Source organism: Anabas testudineus, chromosome 9, assembly GCF_900324465.2.
Source record: "Anabas testudineus chromosome 9, fAnaTes1.2, whole genome shotgun sequence".
In the NCBI taxonomy this organism is placed as follows: domain Eukaryota; kingdom Metazoa; phylum Chordata; class Actinopteri; order Anabantiformes; family Anabantidae; genus Anabas; species Anabas testudineus.
The window spans coordinates 6,571,031-6,584,345 of NC_046618.1; the positions used below are offsets into that span (position 1 = coordinate 6,571,031).

Here is a 13,315-nt window from a genome sequence, read left to right on the forward strand (position 1 = left end):
AAGGAGCAAAATGAAACATTCAATGGAGGATGTTGATAGATGACCTTATCATGTGAGTGAAGAAGTGGCCAGAGAAGGCTGGGGTGATGATGTATTGTTTAACGATACATCGGAGCGGCGTGTGAATACAAACGGCTGCTTTCATTTCTCCTCATCTTTATGCCTGTGAATGCTCGTGTGAGTGAGCGCAGTTTGGTGTCTTGGCTGGAACAGGAAGATTGATGAGTCCATATATGATATATGCCCTGTCCTCCTGCTCACTCTCAATCACCAGGCATCCACAGCATGGGTAATGATGATGAGGGCAGCCTGGACAAGAGCATATTACTTCATGATGGTAAAAGATAATGGACCAGACTCCTACTGTGCAGGGGAAGCTGCTCAGGCATCCAATTACTGCCTTTAAGATCCATCTTGAGATGACCCAAAAAACACACAGCTTTTTCACACTTTAAGTGAAATGGAGGATGCCAAGAAGGCAGAGGGTGACAGGGGAGACAATTAATCTACATCATTAATATATTAATGTATGTTTGTCTGGAGCAAGAAGAAAAAATCTAGGAAGAGAGAAGGAGGTGGAGAGAAAAAGAGAAAAGGATATTTAAAAAGGGAGGTGAAGAGAAGACAAGCCGGGACAGGAATGCAGATCTGACAGAAAGACTTCTGAGGCGCTTCCTCAATCCAAACGGACTAAAACTTTTGAGTACTCGTTTCATTTTTTGCTTTTGAAAAAAAAAAAAAAATTGCTGCACTTGCAGAACTCCTGCTTGATGGTTTGAAATTGGTGACAAAGTGGCGAGCAGTGCTCCGAGCCCTTTCCCCCCGTGCAGGTGAGTCTGTGACAACACACAGGAGGAGCCGTCTTCAAAGGGAACGCCAAAAAAAAAAAAAAAAAAAAAAGAGCTCATCTTTCAAAATGCCGCTTTCCCAGAGGTGTCACCCTGTGGCAGAGCCCATCGCTTGGCTGGGGAAATGCAATAAAAAGAGCTTTTTATAATAATCAATTACAGCAAGGGCGCAGTAATTTAGAAAACGGCATAAACGGGCAGGGAACGGGTCTGTGGAGCCACTGAAGTAATAACCATAAATGTGATCAAGCCCAAAATAAGCTTCCCATTACTAATAGTCATTAGCTTTATTACATTACAACCGTTAGACATTGTCATTTATGGATCCTCATTCAGTTTATGAGATTATTTCTGGTCAAAACACAATTATAGCAGCGTTTCCATTATGACAAAAAAAACAAAAAGTCTTATTAGACTAATTACTGCTAATTACATGTGAAAGAACTCTCTAGAGCAAAACCACGAAGCTGTTGTGTCAACAGATGCCTTCAGCCAGTTCTGTGAAGTCTCTCCACTCAACGTGATTAAAAAAGATTGGAGAGCTTCCATGTGTGTTTCCTGCTCTCCACTATCTCGGAAACACTCCTCCTTTTTTTTTTCATGTCTGTTTCTCCCCTTCTCTTCTCCATACCTGTTGTTGCACTCTCTTTCATCCGTGACACTCATTTTACTGTCAACGTTTTGTTTATTTATTTCATTTTATTCCATTGGGTACTCGTTGTCATTGAGGCTGAGGTCTCGTTTTTAAGAGAGACCTACAGTAGAAATAAAAAAAAAAAGCATTCAAACAAGCCTTTAACATGTGAATGAAAACAGGATGCAAATTGTTTAAAGTCTATATTTAACTGAAAAATACACAAATGCATGAAGTCAGTATGTAATGTTGAATGTTTTTCCATTCTTGCTTCATATGGGATTTTAAGACAGAGTTTCCTTTGTCAGATTTTTTGCTACATAAACGTTTTCACGAGTGGACAGGTCTGGACTGCAATAAGGTCAGTTGGGTGCCCAAACTCTTTTACTATGGAGCCATTCTGTTGTAGTAGGAGCAGAATGTTGTTTTGGCATTGTGCTGCTGAAATAAGCAAATGGCTTCCCTGAAAGAAGACATGGTCTACGTGGCAGCACGTATTCCTCCAAAGCGTGTATATATTGTTCAGCATTAATGATGCCTGCACAGATGTGAAATCTACCCATGCTGTGTGCAGCAATGCACACACATACCATTGCACATAATGGCTTTTGAAATGTACTATGATAACAAGCTACATGGACCCCTCCCCCCAGAAGACAGCGACCATGTTTTACCTAAAGAATTTTAACCACAACAGACAATGTTTGACGTTACCTGATTTGATGAATTTGGATCAAACATGAGCATATTTGATGATCGCCTCAGTTCTTTTGTTTCAACCCGTTTAAACTAGTTTTTTTTTTGATAGTAGCAGCTGCTATGGAATAAAACACTTCATTGTCTTGAATTTCTTGTCTTGAGCATTGGAGACTTTGATTTAGAGATTTCAGTCGGCCTCTGATGCTGGCAACTGTCTAACTTAAGAGCAAAAACAGAAGAAGGGCCTAGAGTGACCAGGTAGATTTTAAAGCATTACAACCATCCAAAATATTTTTTGTTATATGGGGTATTGGGCAAAGGCTATGTCTCACCTGGTTAGGTTTCAATAGGTTGTAATTGTGATAGTAGCCTTCAATAGACTACAGTATAATAAGCCTTTAGTTCATCTTTACTTGGAGATTCGGTACTATAGCTAATCATAAAGTCTTTCAAAGCTCCATTAAACAATATGTTACAATATTAATGGTGACTGTGATGTAACTGTGCCAATGCTGTTGATTCCACTGTTGATCAACACTACAGTCTTCAGCTCTCGGCAGCTTTCAGTCCTGCTCAGCTCATTATTTTAACTCTCAGACACTCACATCTTTTCCTCATGAGTTGGGAGAAACCAGAGCCAAAAACACCCGACCTGCTTTGACTAGTGGTGAGAAACAGGATTTGTTTCTGCTGAATGTATAAGAGGGATGTTTAAAGCGTGCCAAAAGTGATAAATAAACATGGTATAGATTAGATTCTGAACACTGTCCAACAACATTTCTTCTCATTTTCACTCTCCCCCACTTTTTAAAACCTGGTAAAACTGTCCAGCTACCCCAACCCAGAGAGAAAAGAAGTGGAAATTAAGTTTGTTGAGACCAATCTTTCTGTCAGTCAGAAAGATTGAAAAAGAACAAGAACAAACTTCACAGTCAAAACTATTCTGAAGGGAGAATTGAATGTCAATAAAAAAAAAGACACCTTATAGTTTAAACCTGGACTTAAACCTGCAGATTGTTCTCACAGGCACTTTTTCAACATACATTTGAGTTGAGCTTCCACATTTGAGTGGTGGAAAACATATTATGGTCGGTTAACTTGTCTTCTGTTTTTTTATCCAGTACATCTGGAGGGAAACTGGAGCTTGTTTTTATCCAACAGCCTGCAGCTGAAATGGTAAAAACATAAAGTTGGATCTGTACTGCTGTGGGCAGACATCTTAGAGTTATTTGGCCGGACCACTTCTCTGTGGGCCTTGCTTATGATGTAACCATATTGTACGACAAGAGTTCCTCCTTAAAGCAATTAAACATTTGCTTCATGAGGTTATAATTCACAATGCAGTTGTTCAGTTCAGAAACGGGTTAATATGTGCTCGAGTGTTAGTACTGGATGCTAGGTGTGTGTATGTTGCTTTTACATTACCTTACTTCCTCTTTTCTATCAGCAAGGAGTGTAGCAGGGGGAGGGAGAGGAACTTATCTGTGGGCCTTTCATGCCACAGTGATCCCAAGTAATCTAATTCAGCCTCCCTCTTTCTCGCTTGTGTGCCTCTCTCATATTGGTGCATGCAGATTGCAAAAGCCTCGTGTGCTTGTGTGTATGTGTGTGAGAGTAAAGTAGAGAAAGGGGGACAGTGGGAGACACGACTTCTGAAAACGTCTGGATGTATAAGTATTTGTGTTGTGTGTTAAGTACCATGGGGTGGCTGCAGATGCTGTTCACATTGCAAAGTTGTTTGTGCAGGGGAGGCACAGAGGAAGAAAGGGAAGCAGACAAGTAAAGAGAATGCGTGGCGCTTTGAATGTGCGCTGCACGAAAAGGATGAAATGAAATAAAATCGTTTCAACCTTTGTTCAATAAACGCCTGATGATGAAAATGTTTGAAACATTAGTATCAAAGGTACACGCTGATCGGTGAACCTGATCGTTTTCAATACACTGTATCCACTCACTCTCTGACATGATAGCAGCTGCTTCACTGACTCCCCGACAGGCTCTCTGAAAGCATTAGCAAATCAAGGTGAGGGAAAAGGAAAATCAAGCCTTTCTGTACACGCGGGGCGCAAAGAGAATCATCTGTTTCATACACAAGGAACACTATTCATCTTCACCCCCTGTGAGGCTTCTGCCTAAATTATGCTGTCCGTAATTGATTTAGCCAAGTTTAGCAAATAAATGTAATATCAGGTTAATTGAGATGGATTTTTGCCACTACGAAGAAGAAAAAAAAAAAAAAAGTCACATGATTTATAGTGAGCCATAAAACTCCCTCTCCTCTGTGAATTGAGCAGAATAATCAGAGTGAGAACGCCGACACTTTTAGGATTGATTGATGAGTGCGTGTTAGATTTGGAAGGGGTGCGTGTTCATTCACAGATTCATTCTACTGTTATAATAATGGAAGTATTGCCTCTTGTAAATTCACAAAAAAACAAATTAAATCAAATCAATCAAATCAAGTTTTTCTTTGAGCACATAACGGCAAATTCTTCGGTTGAATCTCGCTCTACGAGAAGAGCCGTTAGATAATCATGCAAATCATCTTTGCAGGCTTTGTCAGTGCAAAGTGTGGGAGCTAACTACATATTCCTAGAGCTAGGCGAGCAGGCTGTTGATACATCAGTGACATGAAAAGGATGTGAGAGAAGGAACTCGAACAATGCTGCAGTATTAAACACATAGCTTCAGTTATCCTGAGAATGGATCAGTGGGTGAGGATGCAGTGCCTTCCTCTTTATCCAGGAGCAGCCACCCACAGGCATCTATCATCCACACAGCTACAGGCAATAGAAGAATAGAAGAGTATAACGTTGACACCACAGTCAGGTCTGTGTCATGCAGATCAGACACACTGCAACAGAATAGAAAAATGTCATCTTTGTTTTAGCAATCAGGGCTGATTTGACAGCGTGCCCTTCTCTTTAGTCAAAACAATCTGTTCACCTGCATGTTCTTGAGCTAAATAAGTAGCAGTGCTCTCTGGGCCGCTCACTAAAGCTGCAGAGATGCGTGAAATGCTCACTATGTGAAGTTCTATAAGGGGAACTTTGGTTAATCTACACAACAGAGCACCTGTGCCTGCCTCACGGAGGGAGACACACAGCTCCAGGCTTACCCTCAGGCAAAAGCCAGACTCTACACCCCACCTGAGGCCTGCTGGGAGTTGCTCTCCCCCTGCCCTGCTCCTATACACACAGTGTGGACTCAGACCTACAATGTAACTCTGCCATCTCCAGCAAGCCAACACTGGTGGAAAGACTACTGAGGTCCTTTTCTTCGAGTTACAACATGCAACTTAAACTAACATCACTTCTGCTATATTTAAGAGTTATGTATACAATACAACTTTTTTTAATCAGACAAAAATACATTTAAATACATTTCATTCCTATGATCCATTACTTTTAAATATGTTTGCATTTAATTATGAGAAAACAGCCACTACAGAATATTTGATTTAATCTGATGATAACGCAACAATTGTGTAGTGCTAGTGAACTTAGTTTCCACCACTGAGAAGCAGCAGCTGACACTGTTTGTGACTATTTTCTTTATTCTACACAAATAGTATTTTAGGGTCAGTAAATGATGTAAAAGTGATCATATCAATATCTTACTTGCTTCATTAATGTTTGAAAAGAAAACATATGCAAAAAATAAATAGGATGTGATGTTCTACCCTGTTACAGCTATTTCACATTCACAGTGCTGAGTGGACAGACATCTATCCGAGTGTTGCTCTGAGCTGGAAGTTGCATCACTCACCATGGCCAGGGGCACAATGCCTGCCAGGTCCTCCTGTGCCAGTCGAATCTCCGTCTCAGCCTCTTGTGTGGCGGCACGACTGGCCGGATACTCCACCTGCCAGGCCATCCAGCGGCTGCCCAGTGGCTCCGGGAAACTTTCCATTTTCAGATCCACCTGGAGCACCCTCTGAACTCCCATCTCAGACCTGCCAGAGCACAGAAAATAGAAAGTGTCAATGAATGGTTAAACAGATGGCTGCATGAGAGTTTGAAAATGAATAAATGTGTGTGGACGTGGGTGATCATGTGTGTTTGTGAGCTCATTCAACCTACTGTCTGCTCTAATGATGACAAATGGTAAAGGCTGATGAATGTGTCTGTGACGGAAATCTATGACATTTTACCAACCGAGACTCTTCAAAATGTCAAGTCCCTTTGTGTTTGACTCTCTGGTCAACTCTCTGCTTCATGGAATAATATCACTTCCTTTTTTTCCTCCTGTCCTTTTACACTTTACCACAAGTAAGCGCACCATAAATAGAACACCTAATCTCATGGCTGTTCCTCTGAGCAGTTCAAAGGGATGCTTCACCAGGCGTCACCCCCACGAAGGTGTTGATGGTCAGGTCTGTCACCGGTGCCATAGTAGAGTGAAAAGATACGGCACGCTTTACCACAATCTCCAGCAGGCCTGAATTAAGTCAGACAAATGGGAGCGTTGATAATAAAATTTCCCGTGGCACCATAAGTCTCTGGTGCACAGGGTTTAAATATAGCCCGGAGGCAGGAAAGGTCAGCTTTACACGAGAGCCGGAAGAGATGGGAAATGGCACAAGATCTGTTAGCCATGTCTTGCGTGTCAAATGGCGGAACTCTGGGCCAATAAATTTCATGCATGGTCTCTGTGGCACACCGGCACAAAACAGCATCTTGTAATTTGAGCACGCCGAGGAGGAAAGAGACAGAGAAGGGGGAGACATGAATAAATCCACATGGTGTTTTATTTCAGAGCGGCGCGTGCACATGTACGTAAGATGTGAAAAACACTGTGTAAACGCAAAGCACAAAAAAAAAAGAGACAACATTTAGAGCTGATTTTAATATCAAGCACACAAAATGTTGGCATAAAGAGAGATAACACCTACAGCATGTAGTACATCTTGAAAAGACAAGTGCGCAAATGTATAACATCCTAAATTATGAATAGGGGACTAAAACAGTAAAACAATGAATAATAGAAATTGTTTTGTCCACAGCTCTCACTACTCACACAGGTCTGACGCGATTTCCACTTCGTTCTCATATTATTCAGTTTTAGTCTGCGAGAGTGAAAGATTTGTTTCGCAGCAGAGCACAGCAACCCAATTTTCACATCCAACAGAGGTGTGTATAAATAATTAAGATGACAACCAAATAACTTGTGTCACATTTCATGACTGTGTACCGAGCAGTTGAAGGCAGAGTACGACATCGCGGACTTACATAACTGTCCCACTCTGCTGTGGAAGAAGACAGATGATAATCTCTGCTCGCAGAAAGGTAAAGTCACGTGGTTCATCAGGCAAACCGAGTTAACAGATGATGCACCAAACGTCAAGAAATAAACCTTTGAGCTCTCCACAGCCACCGAGTGTCACACAGGGCCCATGTCAGCTATCAGGCAAAAATGGCCTACTTTCTCTAGCACTTTCACTGCAGAAAGGTTTCTCTGGCAAACATCACACCCTTTAGGCAGGCAACAAGACTGACAGGCAGAAGAATGAAAGTGGCTACACAGCAGAAAGGTTCCATACTGTACGCACACTACCAAGTACGTGAACTAAAATCTCCCCCTCGCCCTAAAAGGGCCAGAATAGAAAAGACTGAATTTTTCTGTTATTAGCTTTTTTTGTCATTCAGAGATGTCAAATATTTCCCTGCTCATATGATCCAGTTGGCAGAGTTAAACAGCAGCTGTGAATGCTATGAAATTTATGAAGCCAAAAACTGTTGTAAAGGTGTATGGTAAAAATAGTCCTTCTGCTTTGTTTTAGCATTCAGAAGACCTGAAAAGATGCAATAGAAAAAAGGGGACAATTAAAGGGAAGAAGTAAAAATTAGATGATGTGAGGTTGAAATCAAGGACAAAGACAAAACAAGTGCACACCATCACTTCACTTTGACTTCAGTAGATGACACCTTTGCAAGGGAATGAATGGGAACTATGGCAATGTCTGCAGGTGGTGTGTGACTGTGATCTCAGTACGGGTTCATGATAAACGTAAAGTAAAAGTTCCATATTAACAGTGAAAATAGTTTAATTCTTTTTGTGTTTTATGATTCCTCTTAAGAACCAGAGTTGCGACTCATAATCTATTAACAGTAGCTAGCCAATAAATTGCCTAGCACTTGGCAAAAAGGAGGAACAATAAACAAAGGCCTTCTGTGTTCCCTGTCCCCCGGTGGAAAGCCTGACGGATTTCTGATTGTCCACTGTACTTGACCCCAATTGACACACATCATAAAATGAAACCTAGCAGAAAAATCAGTGTCAGAGTGAATATAACTCAGGTGTTGAGTCAGACACATGAACCGCAGACATCCGCATGCCATCCTGAACCGGCCTCCTTGCTCGAGCAAATCACATGGCTCGCTGGGGGAAACTGTTCATTTCTCTGTCACTTGCAGCATGAGGTCTAATTCAATTAGCAACAAAGGGCCTGTGGATGCGTGCCACTCTGCTGGCCTCAGTCTGATAATTATCTGTAAACTAACTGTGGTTTGACTAAATCTGAGGCCAGACTGACGACCAGAGGGCAGCCAACGGCAATAGAAAGGGGCTCAGTAGATAACAGGCCCTAAAGTTGGAAGCAGCTGGCCCTCTGGCTCTAGAGACCCGACTGGAGAAGAAATCAGATTTGACAAGATGCTGCCTGAGACGGCTGATGACTGACTCACTGAGAACAGCACAGAGATGGCTGTTGGAGGATGCTGTTTAGGCACATTCAGGGTGCCCATTAATCACAGTGACACCAGCATATCTGCAGGACATGTGGTGACACCCAAGAAAACATAAGTGAATGGTTCAGCACCATAATGTATTTGCTTTTTGTAGCATTTTATGCGTGATGACAATGTAAAGCCTGTCATAAAAAACAAAGGTGATTGTGACAACTGGTGAAAGAAGTGTCTGTCTCCACCCTTATTGTTGTAGAAATGGCCAAGACATTATTACAAACACTGTTTGCCTCCTGACACAAAAATGATGCTGCGCCTAAAAGATTTTTATTTTATTTTTATTTGTTAAACATTTACCACTGACTTTCAGTGTTAAGTATTTTGTCGATTTAATTAATAGTTTTGACATTTAGGGAAATACAGAGAGCAGAGAGGTAAATGCAAAGACTGATAAGATTAGTGGTAGTGTGTGTGTTGTAAGTATAGGGTCCTATTTTTCTTAAATTACAGTCAAAAAGCAAAACTCTCTGGGTGAAGCCGTTTTGGGTGTGTCTAATAATCTTTTTGCAAGTTTGATGACCACTGCTGTTGGCATTACAGGGTGCGGCCAAGTGCAACCATGTGCAATTGGGAGGACAGGCGGCAATACATTCTGATTAGGAGGAAAGCTTTATGAGCAGGTGGAGTCAGGGCAGTAGTCAATAATGGCCAATCACGTCAGTTCCTCTCATCCCTTTTAAAGGTAGCAAGCAAGGGAGAGACACTTGGAGAGAGAGAAAGAAATGTTTTTGAAGGAGGGAAAGACGTAAAATACTGAAATAGACAACACTACAAGTATCAATAAATAATCACCATAAACTGTTTTGTTGTTATTTTTTATGATCTATCATCTCATGTCATTGTTTGAGTCAGGTGTTTAACTAACTACACAACCGGCTGTGAGCAGTTCAGTCATTACACAGAACAATTGATAATAAAAAGGTGTCTTTTTGATTTTAGAGCACTTGATGTGTTAACTTGATGCCAAGTGAGGGCACAAAAACCCTCTGTTTGCAATAAACAAGGGGTCCGGGCAGGTTCAAATACATTTGCAATATCGTTAATATATATGCAATATTTGCAAAAACACAGCTTAAGCCAAGTTTGTTCTCCCACACAAGCACAAGGAAACTTACCCTGATATTGTGTCTGCAGCTAAATAAGGCCCATAATTTTTTTTACAGATTGAACAAAATAAATCTGAAGTGATAACTGACGAGCTAATTTAACGGGCATGTGAAAAAGCGTGCTTTAGCAGTGTGTGAATTGCTGAAGTGAACTGCTTCCTTTTGATAGTGCCAGATTAACTGTTACGCTGAGTTACAGTAACTGCCTTGCGTTCAAACACCACCCTCTTTGTTGGAGTAGTATTTGCAGTGTCTTCCACACTTCCTTTCAAAATGTAGTATCGACAAATCCAAACTTTTATTGTTCAACTTGTCTCCAGTAATTACGCAGTCTAAAGAGCTCTTTGCTGCTCCATCTTATCTTGATAGGGGCTATTGAATTTAGGCAGCGGGAAGGTTAAAGAAAGATAGATTTAAATTTCAATATGAATAAACAGACACAGGACTAAGTTATTGGAGGAACTTCCTTTCTGGCAGATTTCTCTAGAGAAAGAACTATGATTGAAAGAGCTTCTATTGTCCCATTATCAGACTCACTGTGTCATTGTGACACTCCTTGTTTAATCTTCTCCTGATGAGTATCCATGTGTCCACGGCCCTCACCCAGTGGGGTTTAAAGAACAAGAGAGATAGACAGGGAACCTTTCTGGGGAAAATAAAGTGACATTTTTAGGTCTAATAGCCCCAGTTTTCAACTTCTAGATCAAGTATTCCTTAATATTCCCATCAGACCAGCAAAATGATTCAGCCCTATGTCCGACATTTGAAGTCCTGGTATCTGGGTAAGTCTTACTGAAGACACATAAAGATGCAGAGTGCATGCTACAAAGGGCTAATACACACCTCAGCAGAGCCGGCATGATGTGCTGATTCACTAGAACAAGAGATGTTGAATGGAAACAGAATAGTAGATGAAGATGCATAATGCAGGCTGCTTAAACCAGAGGAGACACTGTCCAGAATAGTCTGAGACAGCGGTGTGTGTGTGTGTGTGTGTGTGTGTGTGTGTGTACGTCTCAGGTTTTGTGCAAATTCTAAACTACTTGTGGAGTGAAAAAATAATCAAATTTGTGGCTTCAGTGGTGCTTGAAAACAACACCCTGAAACTGTGCTGTTCTCATCTTCCTTCACCTGGAACGGCAATAAACCAGTCAGTGCAATGAAGCCAGAACTCACACGAACTGCACACACACACCCACACACATGCAGTCAAACACACACAGACCCACACACAGACAGCTCTGCACACATGTATGTGCTTACACAATGTATACTGTACAACAGAGCATCCGCACATTAATCCGTGCCTGTGCACACACAGACAAACATTGTGGACCCGGTCATTCGTGCAAGACAATGTCTCCTGAAGCTAATGCAAACATCAAGCTACCACACACTGTCATTACTACTGTCACACGACGGACTATTAAATGTAATGGCTGCTCAACATGTTAGCAACTCAACAAAACCCACTACAACATGAAAACGCCGCTGTGTGTCAACACAACATGTGTAAACACAGCATACATCACAATCACAACCCTCAGCTGAAAACAAGAGCTTGATGATGGTGCTGAAACTTTTTTTTTTTTTTTAGCTGTTAGCTGTTTATACTATAGACTCTGTCGACATGTCGACAATGTTTGTCTGAAACTATCCTCATGTTTAAAACGGTGGTAACAGTGAGCTTTTGGAATTTAATTTAAATCAATATTATCACAAAATATAATTAAGTTAAAATAAAAGTGGCTAAACTGACTTAAACTGACAAATTACAGGTTTTAGTTTTTAATGTTAAATTATAAATTTGTTTCTTAAGTAATTTTAGGCCATAAACATAAAATAAAAAGTGATTTTTTTCCACCAGAATTATATTGCCGGCATTTACTGGCAAGATAGCTTTGAAAAGTGAGACAAAAGGAACAGGTGAGGGTATCATGATTGGATTTACCACCAAATGAGCATTCACCAAAGGCTCAGTCTTTGCAAACAAAGATGGGATGGGGCTCACCACTGTGCCAAAATTGTTAATTAGTTCAAAAAGAACATTTCTAAATGCAAGACTGCGACAAGTTAGGTGTTTTGCCGTGCATAGTACATAAAACTGTGAAAACATTTGTGGACTCCAGCTATACACAGTGTGACTTGACGGTGATACTGTATATGTGAAGAAACCATCGATGCAGTGGAGGTTTCCAGTAATCCAGGTGTGGTTTTCTTTAAGTTGAGTCATGGAACGAAAGGCCTTAACTTCATGATCACACCCTGGATTTCCTTACAGCTACTGAATCCTCCATCCAGAAGAAGAGGCAGGACAGCTCAGGACGAAAATCTCTGCAGCAATAACCAGTGGTGCTCGACCTGCACCACCCAACCTCCCCACTCAGGAGAAAAGGGCCCTGACAGCCCTCATGGGCTGAAACCATCTCTGTCCTGCCTGCAGACAGGGAAAGATGCACTTTTCATCCTGAACACTTCAAATTACCACAGCAAAGTCACCCTGTTCTTACAGGGCCAGGGAAAAGTCCAGTTGGCATGACTTACACTTCAGAAAATATACACTGTGGGGGCGTATATTGGGTTTTTAGAGAGACATGCCGCCATCAAGGCAACATCTTTTCTTAGAAAGTCAGCGGATATTTAGGCAGGACAATGCCAGGTTGCTTGTCTCCTATTGAAAACGTATGGTACATCATAAAGAGGTGAATCAGACAGTGATCACAGACTGTTGAGCTGCAGAGTCTTACAGTCATGCAGCAAGAATGTAACATAAAATATGGACGGCAGAAGAGAGGAAAACAGATCAAGGTTATGATGGACAGATGCATAGCTTCATATGCTATATGACATAAAACAAGAATAATACATGAAAAGGAATAGGTAATGCTAAACATCATCAACAATTAATGTTGTGATCTCTATTTCACATTTCCTTATGCTATGGATGAATTTCATATCTCAACCTGAGGTAAGACCATTAGAGGTGAGTTATTGTGATCTAGGCCCAGGGCTTCTTTTTAGGTCTGATTTCTGAGAAAGGATCTTTGTGGTCACAGCATGTAGCTCAATCTCTCTGCTCAAGGAGCGCTGACTAGAAACCAGTGTTCCTAAGTCCCATTTTCACGGCTCTCTGATTAGCCGCCCTGCAATCAAAGCAATCACTCAGAGCTTGAATGAAATGTAGTCATGGATACATTCAAAAGCCAAAATGTCAATGCAGACATAACTGAAAACCATACGGCATTGTTTTGAAAAGCAAAGAGATGATTGCATTTGGACGGG

The 13,315-nt window shown here is 41.2% G+C and overlaps 1 protein-coding gene across 1 annotated transcript in view; it reads right to left on the bottom strand.

The window, feature by feature from the left end:
• The window catches only part of si:dkeyp-14d3.1 (transmembrane protein 132C), a 108,753-nt gene that overhangs the window by 24,246 nt on the left and 71,192 nt on the right, over nt 1-13,315 (bottom strand). The window contains 1 exon segment of the mRNA XM_026343566.1: nt 5,950-6,136. Coding sequence (XP_026199351.1) covers nt 5,950-6,136 — 187 coding nt within the window.